Genomic DNA, 12,319 nt, shown 5'->3' on the forward strand with positions numbered 1-12,319 from the left:
ACCTTGAATTCATTAACTCTTATACATAGTATTGTCCAGTTGTCAGTACAACAAAATATAGTTATAATCAAGGGTCCATCACAGTCATATTTGCCAGCCATAACCAAAACTGAAAGCTATTTGTCCTAAACTTTTTCTCTTTGGAGTACTATTGGCAGTGTCTGAAATCTATTGTAATCATTGTGCATGAAATTTCTGGATTTATTTTATATGAATTCATTTTTTAGTTGGAATTTAATCTTTATTCTTAAAATCTTCTTCAACAAACTAGACCGAACATGTTCAAAATGTCACATGAATAAAACTGAACAACCTACCAACAAGTTCAAGCATAATGCAGAATTTTACAATGTACCAACTTTCATATGCATCAAGAAACCATGACAAAGGATTTGCCAAAAGAAGCCTGCATCCTCATTACACCATGGGATGGCATGTGTTAACTGGAATTTCAAATAAACATTTATAATGCAATAGAAATTAATCACTTTTATTAACAGTTCAATATATCTTTGTAATACAACAATTCAACATAGAAAGAAAACATTTGATACAAAAAATCTCAATATATATGTTAAAAAAAGGCCTGTGAATGGTTATTTTTTTCAACATAAATGCAAGATTCATTAATGTGATATTGAAGTAAAATCTTACTAGAAAAAAAGGAAAATGCAAGTTTTTAGTTATTGCAATGTACTTCTTGTCACATTTTCCCAGAGTAAAAAAATCTACTCAATATACAGTTTATTGAATATCAGAAGCTTAACAGGGAACCCACAAATCATCTTCATAGCTTTTCCTTCAACACTACAAGATTGGCAATATGTATACTGTTGCTCACTGGCAAATGTATCTATACCTGTAAAATAAGTTTTCAATAAAAACTGGCTCAATATTTTTATGCCCAGCCAATGATAGTAGAGGGGCAATATTTTTTCCAGTCTATGCATCTGTCTTTCCTGTATTAGATTAAAGTTTAGGTCCAGAAAGTATACCACGAACAGAAGTTGTGGTCACATCTACATGAACCTTAATACACAGGTTTATTATGATGTGGTCTTCTGGTTCTGACCCATATTTGTCAGTTCATTGTACTGAAATGTGATAATACAAGTGGGACATGGTGTCCTATGGACACATTTTCTTTTTATCTTATATTCTAGTACCATAGATAAAGGTCAATAACCAAATTAAAGAGAATGTTGGATAATTGCCTTTTAAGTAATAAAGTATTACTAAAAATATGATGAATAAATTTGCATATATGTACACTAAATTAATTCAAAGATGTTCTATTAAAAATAAAATTATTTTTATTTATATATATGATAACTTTACATATAAATCGTTTCAAATGCCGAAAGTCAGGAACTAGAAAAATTCTCACAACTTATTTATGCTCAGTCTGCTCTAAAGTCAGAATATGTGTTTCTGTACAAAAATAATTGATATGTTTGTTTTATATTTCTTACTCTTGTAAGAGCAAATTTAAATTGTATGAATGAATAACAAAAAAAAAAAAGAAAGTGTAATTCTCTTACATTTCTGAGTTAAGATAAGTTGAAGATAAAATGATGATGCTAAGTTTGGTGATTTGTTTTACAAAGTCTGAAAGTTTTTTTTAACTACATGAGTCTCATAAAGACCAGCACAGATTAGATACAGTATAACGCTTCAGGATCAATTAATAATAAACGCTGTGCTGGAGATGACTTCACGAAAAAAAATATTGTATGTTTTTGTAAATTTTAACTATAGAGAAAATTGCAACTGACAAATGGCTCTTAAAAGCTTAATGATATGTACTATTTCAGTATATGATATATTGATTGGATGTTATCTGATGTTCTGGTGGCTCTTAGCTTAAACAATAGATTTCTTTATACTCACCCAAATTGTAGATTATATCATGCTAATACAAAATAAGTATGTCATCAAGCTTGTTTTAAGCTACAGTTACAGAAATTCCCTTGTTTTGTAAGGATTATATGAAGAAAAAAAAGAAAAAAAAAAGTAGAAGAATCATGAAAAACATGGCATAATAATGAATCATACTAAAAAAATAAACTATTAAATATGTTAATAAAAAATTGTCAGCAGTGCAAAAAATAATTTGAACGAAATATCACAGTTCGGCTTAATAAATACATGTATTTCAGTATAAAAGGAACATATCAATACATGTAATCAGGGTTATGGAAATGCAACACCATAATAGTCATGTCCAGCTGAATTAAAACATTTGTATGAACACAGAAGAGCTCTAACAGGCACAAGTCCATTTAAATTGTTCAGCTTAAGATCCTGAAATTAAAAAAAAATACCTGTATTATAATACCTTTTACATTTGTAAAATTATACATATATAATAAAGAAACAGCAATAGTATCCCTAAAGAATATCAAGAAAAGCTGTATTTCAGATATTATACCCTCAATCTAGGAATGGGTGCTATATTGCATTCACCTTGTCTGATCATTTGTCCATGATGAGTTGAAACCTGTGATCACTTTTCTGATCTTTCAGACACTTTATTCCTGTTTGCCGATACTATGATTTTTTTAACATGTTGATTGCACTTTAAATTTTATGTAACATTTTTTTCAGGTAATCAGAACGTCATATTTGGTCACCCTCTTGACAGTGATGAGTTGTAATGTGTGACCACTTTTGGATCAATCAGACACCTACTTTCTGTTCTGATCAAGCAAAGATTTATAACTTAAATATGACAAAGATTCCCTTTTACAATGAAATATGTGCAAAGTTTTGACTATCCTACAGAAATAACATTCAATTATTAGTGCTTTATAAAGGGCTAAAAAAGTGGTACATGTATTCATAATATATATAAATAAATACAAGCAATTCAAGAAATAAACATTAGGCTTCACAAAATAATGCAGGCTTTTGATTGGACAACCAAATCTTACCCCTTGAGCATCCACAAATCTGACACATTCTAACCAAGTATTAAGGAATGATTCGCCACAAACCGCACATTTACTGGCCTGGGCCAACATATCTTTTATTTGGGGGTAATGTCGAATAGCTTTCCGTAAATAGGACCATCTGAAAAACAAATTGAATAATGAATTAAAAGTATTTTCTGTAAAGTATAACAGAGGTCAATTGTCTTGATAACAAAATGTTATTGAGTGAATGAGCATGTAAATTTATACCAGTGACCATGCACATGCAGTTACTTGATATGCACATGCATTATGTTGATGATATGCACAAAAATTGTATTTATGACATGTTATCAACACTGATAAAAACCCTTAAGACATAGTTAATGTTACGAATGTTTTTACTTGTAATAATATAGTTTTAAAAAAAGGAAAAAATAGAAACTTACCAAAAACACCCATTTGTCGCTATCTTAATTATAATTTGAAAAAATTCTGGATCAATGTACTATACAATAAATAACTATAACCTTGACTCTACTATAACAACATAAAATAAGGCAGCCTAGTCTACCAAGTCATATTATGTTCAAGCTTCATGATCATCTTGGATTCAATTACGAAATCATACAAAATATAGATTAACAATAATTTACAATACCACGGTCAGATGGTCCTTAAAATATAAAAAATACCACAATGGACATATGCTCCATGTCAAAATATGACATTAATTTCTAATATGCTCTTTCATGTGAATTATTCCAAAATTGTGGCTAGATAATCTCCATGGAAATGGGATGTGCTGAGGCAACTACATACCATAACTGACTTATACTGCTTTAACCATTCAATAGACCTACTCATAAACTTTCATAGTAAACACAAAAACATTATATGGCTTCTGAGAGAATTCCTCCCAGCTGAGTCAAAATTGATGTCACATCTGCTGCTGGAGAAGTAATACCTTACAAAGTCTTGATTTCTGCAACTTTCATAACAGAAATCTTTCATGATGGAAATGTGTTAAGGTAAATTGTCTGTAAATTAATTTACAATGATCTCTCAAATATAGATAGAATTATCTTTAAAATATATATGATTAGGTCACAACATCTACTAAAGAAAATTTCTATAAAAATAGTGATGACAAAATCATACAACATTTACAATTCTTTATTTTCTTCTAGAAAAATTACCTGGATATCATACTAGTTCTTAAGAAAAAAAGAATTTAAAAGTTCAATGAATATTCATACTAAAATTCAAAGTTAAAGTGAATATTGTCATATCTACATTAAACCAATCCTTACTGGTTATTATTATAGATAAGGTGCAAGGTTAAAATTTTTAAACAAGAAGCACATGCAGATATCAAGAAAGTTAATACTACTTTTGATACTTTGTGGTGTTTCAGTCTCCTAGTCAATCTATTTATATACATAAGTTCTAATTATAATTTTCTAAATGTATTTATTTCCAAAATTTAATCATTAACAGCTATTTTTTATCAATAGAATAACTAGAAATAGTTATCCCTGGTTTTTACTGAAACAGCCTTTGTTGAACCAAACAGTTTTCTAATGCATATGATATTTTTTTCTGTTTTCCCTGATTAAAAAATTTAACTGTACAATTCTAAATATAACAGGACATTTGCCATATATATTTGACCTAAGTTTGTTTAAGAGGAAGTTATTGACTAAACCCTTGGCTCTATAGGTTCTATAGAGAAAAATTATTTACAGTATAAAATGCCCAGATGTCTTAGACCAAATAAGTTATTAAGTGATAATTGTTCCTGTTCTGTCCTATTACCTGTCTTTAAGTTCTTTCATCACATATCTTGCTGTCATTTCCTGAAAACATAGTAAATACAACATATCTGATTATGTACTTATTGACTGGAAGTTAATTCTATGAGTAATGATTTTTATCAACTTTAAATTTGCAATTTTCAAAACAAACAAAATGTAAAAAAAAAACCTTAAATTTAACTAAATTACTAATTAGTCAATTATGAATTCTTGCATTTTAAAAAATATTCAGACTGACTATTAAGGTTACAAGGCGGTTTATTGATGAACTTTAAGCATATATTTAGAGTATTCCAGCTAACACTATGATAGATGCTTAATTTCCAGTGACAACTGTACCATGTATATTCAGGGCAATAAGATGTTAATGTTATATGGTAAAAAGATGCCATATTTTTAAAGTTCTAACTCGCACAGTAACAGACTGCAAGAGGACATTTCATTCTGCTTGGACATTTTTCTGACACTGAGCCAATCCACGGTTGCAGCAAATATCAAGTTTTTTAAAGTCTTGGATAGATGCAATATGGTATTGACCCTGTAGCCTTTTGAACTAGAGGAGGGCATGTTACCATGAAACTACCAATATAAAATAAGGAGATGAGGTATGATTGCCAATGAGACAACTATCTAAGACAATTAAGTATCTCAATTGCCTTAAAATTCTTTGAAGTGTACATGTTGTAAAATGACTTTCACTGTATATCAGATTACCAGATACCATTAATATTCATCCACATTACAAACAGTGACTTATAAATACATATGAAACCGATGTTACAACAAGTGGATTATCTACCTTTAGTGACAGAACTTCTTCTTCCTGTACAGAGTGGACTGGAATGTGCTGTAACAATGGGTTGGCTTCACAAAATAATTCTTTTAAAGGTAATGATGCTAACTGTAAAAGATATATTTAACTTATGTTAACTTAAAACACAGATAAGTCAATATATTATTGAACTCAAATCAAGAGACCTCTATGAGTAATACTAAACAACATTTACTCCTATTCACTATAAATTAGAGCATTTTGAAGTTTTTACTGTAAACATGTGGCAGGGTTGGTCTTGTTTATGATTATCTAACCATCCGCCTCTATATTGATGAGTGAAATTACAAAAGATATATAGACAAACCTGCAATAAAATCAATTTAGAAAAAGCACTACTTATATCAAGTGTTAATATTCAATCTAAGTAATTTGTACCCACATTATTATAATTGTATGTATGTTATATACATTACTCACTATAGCTATTACTGTGGATTCATTATTATTCATGGGATACAAATTTTCGTGGATTTGGTAGGTATATGTAAACCCAAAATTTAATGTTCAACAAACTGCAAATTTTGTATATGCTTGTATGGAGGTTTTGGCAAAACTATGAAATCAAATATCCATAAAATTAGTTTTCCCTCAATCTACAAAAATTGGTAGTTTTTGGTACCCGCTAAAATAAACAAATGCACAGTAACATGGGAACAATTTTTCTGTTTAATGGTTACCTCTGTAGGAAAAATTCTCAATTCATTTGCTGCAATGTCTAATGTTCTTAACTTGTAGCATTTCCCCAAACTCTATAAAAAATACAAAAATATGTTTTACATCTATCATTATGCAGAATTGTAAATAAATCAAACGAGTCGAAACTTAATGTAAAAAAGCCATTTAAAAAGTAACTTCACTCTTAAGAATTTGCTTTTCTTGGAAATTGTAATTTTTCCACATTGAGAAAACAAGAACTCCCTTTCACACTATATTTTTAACTCAAGCTTCTTTCTAAAACCGTAACTCATATATTATGTTGGAACAGTAATTATCAGTACAAATAAAATTCTATGATGATCTGTTACTGTTGACATTGGCTACTCAAGTTATTGCATGCAGTACATTTTGAAATCTTTAAGTATGAAGGCAACATATATATACTAGGCAAGTTAAAAGGTCAGAAAATAAACAATCAGCTCCATTTACATGTATATATAAATTAATTCTTGTATTTGTATGATACTTTTAGAGCAACTCCCAGATTTTGGTACAAGGCTTATGTGCCTATTTCCTTAAAAATATTTATCATATACTATATCTGGATACATTTTTGTTGAATTTCTTATCTTAAGTAAAATTTAAAACAAAATTTCATTTCTTTTTTACCAAAAATGTTTTCATATTCTAGAAACCAATACCTCAGGTAGTTCTCTTATTTTGTTCTTCTGTAGATATAACTTTTCTAAATTCACAAGAAATCCAAACTCTAATGGGAGGCTTGTTAACTGGTTCCCAGCTACATGGAATTCTTCTAGTCTGATTAAAGCACACATTTCAACTGGTAACTCTGTCAATTGATTGTTAGTACAACTTAAATGCTGTAAACTGGACAATCTAAAAAAGGCAGAATCAATCAAGCTTGTACAGTATATTGAGTATCAACAAATATAATAAACGTTACATTGCGGGAATTTTAAGTCTTTTTCACATGTAATTACATAGATCACAAAAATGAAACATACCCCATGCACCATCAAATGCAAACATGTCCTCCCAAATATTTATCAATTTCTTTTTACTATAGAATTTTAATACATCCCAGGCTTATTAAAATCTAAATTAAAATTTTGACATATTTCAGTTTCCATGCGGACAACTAAATTACACATGTTCCCTGATCAGCTGAAAGTGCATTTACATGGCAAACAAACTGCAAATACACAATGTAAATGCTGACCCATAATATATTGAGCATGAATTTGTTTCTATGGCAACACCATCTTTTAGTTCAAATGATTCTTTAATCATTAATAAGCATATGAAGCTAAATAAAACTGTCAATAAATAAATACAATACATGTAGTTATGCCATCATGGAATAAAAACTTCTAAGAATTTTTTTGAAAATACATAGATTTTAATCGATTCTTGTATGGTTTTGGACATGTAAATACAGAGTTCATACAAAATATCAACTAAATAATTTACTACATGTACCATGTCCATCTATATGAACATCTCTCTTGAAAATTTTATTTGGTTTTACAATCATTCAATATTTTCCACTCCAAAATATGTGTCAAATCTCTGCAGTTTCATTGCTTTTTATATAACAATACACAATTATGGCCTTTATGAAAAGTTAATATCCATAATTATTAAATCAAAGAAAGGTTATTTTCCTCGAGGTCCGTAGGATAAGGAATAAAAAACATACAGTAATATCTAATTATTTTCATTAGTGTCTACTATAGTACAGTATAAAGTATAATAAAAAAATTTATTTCATCTTGTGATCTTAAAATCTTTGTAAATATGCATAGTATTTGAAAAACCTTAAAGCTTAATCCTTGCAAGTACTATAAGCAACTGATTTATGAAAAATTTATTTTTGCACCTGTCCCAAGTCAGGAGCCTCTAGCCTTCGTTAGTCTTGTATCATTTTTAATTTTAGTTTCTTGTGTATAATTTGGAGTTTAGTATGACGTCCATTATCACTGAACTAGTATACATATTTGTTTAGGGGCCAGCTGAAGGACGCCTCCGGGTGCGGGAGTTTCTCGCTGCATTGAAGACCCATTGGTGGCCTTCGGCTGTTGTCTGCTCTATGGTCGGGTTATTGTCTCTTTGACACATTCCCCATTTCCATTCTCAATTTTATACAAGATTTCGCAATGCAACAGACTTTAAAATCTTCAGACCAAAAGGACCCTTAATGTTATAGTGTACCTCTTCCTTTAAAATGTAATTTGATTTAACTTTTTTTTACCTACCTGCATATTTCTGGTGGAAAAGTCTTGAGTTGGTTATTATTGATATTCAAGAATGTCAAGTTTCTCAGATGTGCTGAAAGTGAAAAAACAATCTATCACATCTATAACAGTTAAGTATTATTTATTCAGTTTATGTATTATCATAATTTACTCTATTCAATATACATATGTATCTGTATAAAAACTAACATTCCAAAATCCCCTACCATATAACAGCTATAAAAGTCCAGTTATCATGGTTATGACAAAATGTAAAACAATCTGACTTATGACAAAACAATAATTTGGAAACCAAATATGACAAACAACAACCAACAACAAGCACAAAAATTAATGGCTCCTGACTTAGACAAATTAAGAATGTGGCGGGGTTAAACATGTTTGTTAGAGCTCAACCATGTTTGGTTACTGAGGAACAGACCTTATCCTTACAACTAAACCTGACTACTGGATAATGTAAATGATGTCAATTCCATGTGAAATATGTCAGACAGACAAATACTCCTTATGATGAACCCACATACCAAATATTGATGACCTGTCTAACATTTTTTCTACAGAATGGATCAAAACTTATCTTACTGTGGATATGTTATCAATCATGGAGAACCAATTTTCTTGGATTTCATGGGGATAGGCCTAGTGAACCATGAATTTATGTGTTCAACGGAGTAGCAATTTCATATCAGCTTGTGTGCAAACTTTTGTAAAACCAAAAATTCAAGCATCCAGTATATTTTTTTCCCTAATCCACGACAATTGGTAGTAAAGAAAATAACTGAATCCACAGTAATTTTTTTTTTGTCATTTGGAGAGTTTGGTGATGATTGCAGATCTTTTGTTGTTTCTGATTAATTTCTTCTTAGCTTTTAAAGACTCTGGACGATTTAGAGCTTGACATATTATACAGACACCTGTCTCGCTGAAGACTGTGTGTATATTGCCCTCTTGATATCTTTTTGGTTATTTTTGTAGTTGTGCTGTTATTTTATTGATTTATACTCTGCTTGGTGTATCCTGTAAAACTGCATTTGCAACAATCTTACCCCTTATTTACAAAACATATACAGTGGCAACTCTTCAATTACAGTGTTGTTAATACTTAAAAATCACTACATGTAACTTGCATATAAACTGATAATCACATTTCAAAAAGATAGACATGCCACATTTTCTTATTTTTATATGACATACTTAAGACTTTTGGGTTAAGATTCTTTATGTTATTGTTAAACAAATGTAATTTCTCCAACATAGTGAGATACTCTAAAACTTCTGGTAAATCTTCAAGTTCATTGTTTCCACAGTTCAATATCTGTAACTATAAAAAAAGATTTGTTGTTATGACAAGTGGCCTTATAAAAATAAGAAAGAACAGGTCTTATCACAATACATATACGTCCAAGATTGTTCAATGACTACTGACTTCGGGTCAACCGTTATAGCTCATTCATTAAAAACAACTCAAGATTGGTCTTTGTAAAACCCCTGTTTCCTTATCTTAATATAAAGTTTTTATTTAAGGAAATGTGTATCATCTATTTGCATTGTACTGGTATAAATGTTATTACAAATTAGTAACTCAGTACCTAAAACATAATACTAGGATTAATATTAAGGGCATATTTACATACATGTACCAGCTTCAGGGGAGATAATAAATAGCATCTTAATTTCCCTATTTTGATCCCAAAGTTTACACTGATAAGGTTTTGAATTTACAATTTAAAAAAAAAAACACTGACTCTTTGCTATGTTTCTCTGGGGTTCCGGAGAAGAAAACTGTTGAATTTGAATATCATCATTCATGGTATTTTTTTTGTTAACAATCCCAAAAGACATATATTTTTGTATATATGTGTTACATTTTTATATGTTGGGTTACATTTTTATATGTTGGGTAACATTTTTTATATGTTAGGTCATTGGCAAGTGTGTTACGTAATTGTATCAGGTTTACATACATTTGTATTTTCACAAATAGCCATTTAATATAGTTAGAGATCATCAGAGATATTAATTAAGAGTTGTATTTAGATTTCTTTGTTTGACTAGTGAGCCCTAATGATTTGCATATGGTGCCCTAGTAAATTTATGTAAGGAGCACGGAACACTAGGAGCCCAGATAACCGGAGCACCCGGATCACGGAATACACGGAGCCCGGTTGTCCTAGTAGTCTATATTTGTATCCGGGCTTGTAAGAGTGATATAAAAGAAAGAAAGAGCATGAGATACGGGAGGAGAGAGAATTTATAGTGAGGAGAGGACAGTTACGTTTATAGTAGAGAGGAGAACTGTATTGTTGAGCCTGAAGTTAGATGTACATTTTGTTATACTTGTAACTTTGTTATAGTCATGTAATTTTGTTAATACAGTATTGAACTTTTATTCGACTTCGTGTTTATGTTCACTTACAAGACTTCATTCAGACTACACCAGGATCCATTTATTTATTTATGTGACCAGGATTCCCTTAATCACACTACCAGTAGATTTCTAGGGTAACCCTGTAAAAGTGTATCATTGGCATTTGTCGTCCGTGTACGAGTGAAAGGCACGACTCGAATCTCATACACCCAACAACACAACACAAACACACGGATACGCACTTAAGTCAAGTTGTATACACCAACTTTTCGTCGCATATATATATATATACATGTCTGTTATCATATTTCGATTCATATTATTTTTTATACATAATACATGTATATCAGAATTCGAAAAGGGTTTTTTTCAGCATGTAACGGAAACACAGGTATTATTCAATTTACATTAATCAAGCATCCAACTGAGTAATCTTGGATATTTTGCTTAGTTTATCTTTATATTTCTGTTAAGTGTTTCATTATTTATAATATTCTGAAAGTAAATTGATGATTATTCCTCATTTTTTTTAATCATTTAAGCCATAATAATTGAATTGAATTCAATGAATGGTCCAATAGTCAAAAACAGTGTTAATACTCTCCCTTTATTCTTTGCATTTCTGTGCTACATGTAGATGGTTTTAGTTGTCTCTTTCTTGGTAGACAGTCTGACTTATCTTCAGACATAGTCTTTCTTGTTGAAGATATACTAATTAAATTATTTATAAAGTAAAATCTCTCCTTTTAAACTTTGTTGGCACTGTCACGGAATAGAAGTTCCTTCATAATATAAGTTCCAAATGGAAACAATATTCTGGAATATTATTTCCACTGGAATAAATATTACAGTAAATGTTCCTAACGGAATAAATGGTATAGAATATTTGACCAACAGGAACAGATATCATGACATTGTTTATAACAAAGTTTCCAGTGGAACTTCTGTTAGGCGGAACAAATATACGTTGACAGCACTATAGATGGTCCGAGTTGACTTATAGGCAGTCTGAGATGTCCTTTTGTGGACAGTCCAAGTTGTCTTCGGGCAAAGTTGTCTCACACTCAAATAAGAAACATAAACTGTGATTGAAGATTTTTGTGTACAAAATTTAAAAAGGATTTTTGGGGATATTAACCTGAAATAAATGGCTGAGTTCTATAGGTAAATCCTTCAATTTATTCCCTCTCAACTGCAAGTGTACAACACAATCTAATTTTCCAATGGCCCTTGGAACCTTGTCAAGTTTCTTATTACACAAATTCAACGTTTTTGGTTTCCCTTTTAATGCGCGGACTAGTAAGGTGTCCGCCATATTGACGCTTTCTTGTTGCTAACTTTTAAGGTGAGTTCGAAAAATCAAATTTAAATGTAAAAAAAATACTTCTTTTATTCCATTTTCAATATTTTACAAGGATATGTTTAAAATATTCTGATTTAATTTCTATATCAAT

The 12,319-nt window shown here is 30.2% G+C and overlaps 1 protein-coding gene across 1 annotated transcript; it reads right to left on the reverse strand.

Annotated features, from left to right (window-relative positions):
- Window positions 1–476: 476 nt before the first annotated feature.
- LOC127700484 (leucine-rich repeat-containing protein 69-like) lies at window positions 477–12,204 on the reverse strand. The gene is made up of 9 exons (XM_052203983.1): window positions 12,004–12,204; window positions 9,692–9,818; window positions 8,498–8,570; window positions 6,923–7,118; window positions 6,242–6,313; window positions 5,529–5,630; window positions 4,731–4,771; window positions 2,934–3,072; window positions 477–2,304 (listed from the first exon to the last, which is right to left on the reverse strand). The coding sequence occupies exons 1-9, from the start codon at window positions 12,178–12,180 to the stop codon at window positions 2,194–2,196; spliced, it is 1,038 nt and encodes a 345-aa protein (XP_052059943.1). The 5' UTR covers window positions 12,181–12,204; the 3' UTR covers window positions 477–2,193.
- Window positions 12,205–12,319: the final 115 nt, after the last annotated feature.

This window comes from Mytilus californianus, unplaced genomic scaffold, assembly GCF_021869535.1.
Source record: "Mytilus californianus isolate M0D057914Y unplaced genomic scaffold, xbMytCali1.0.p SCAF_5, whole genome shotgun sequence".
In the NCBI taxonomy this organism is placed as follows: domain Eukaryota; kingdom Metazoa; phylum Mollusca; class Bivalvia; order Mytilida; family Mytilidae; genus Mytilus; species Mytilus californianus.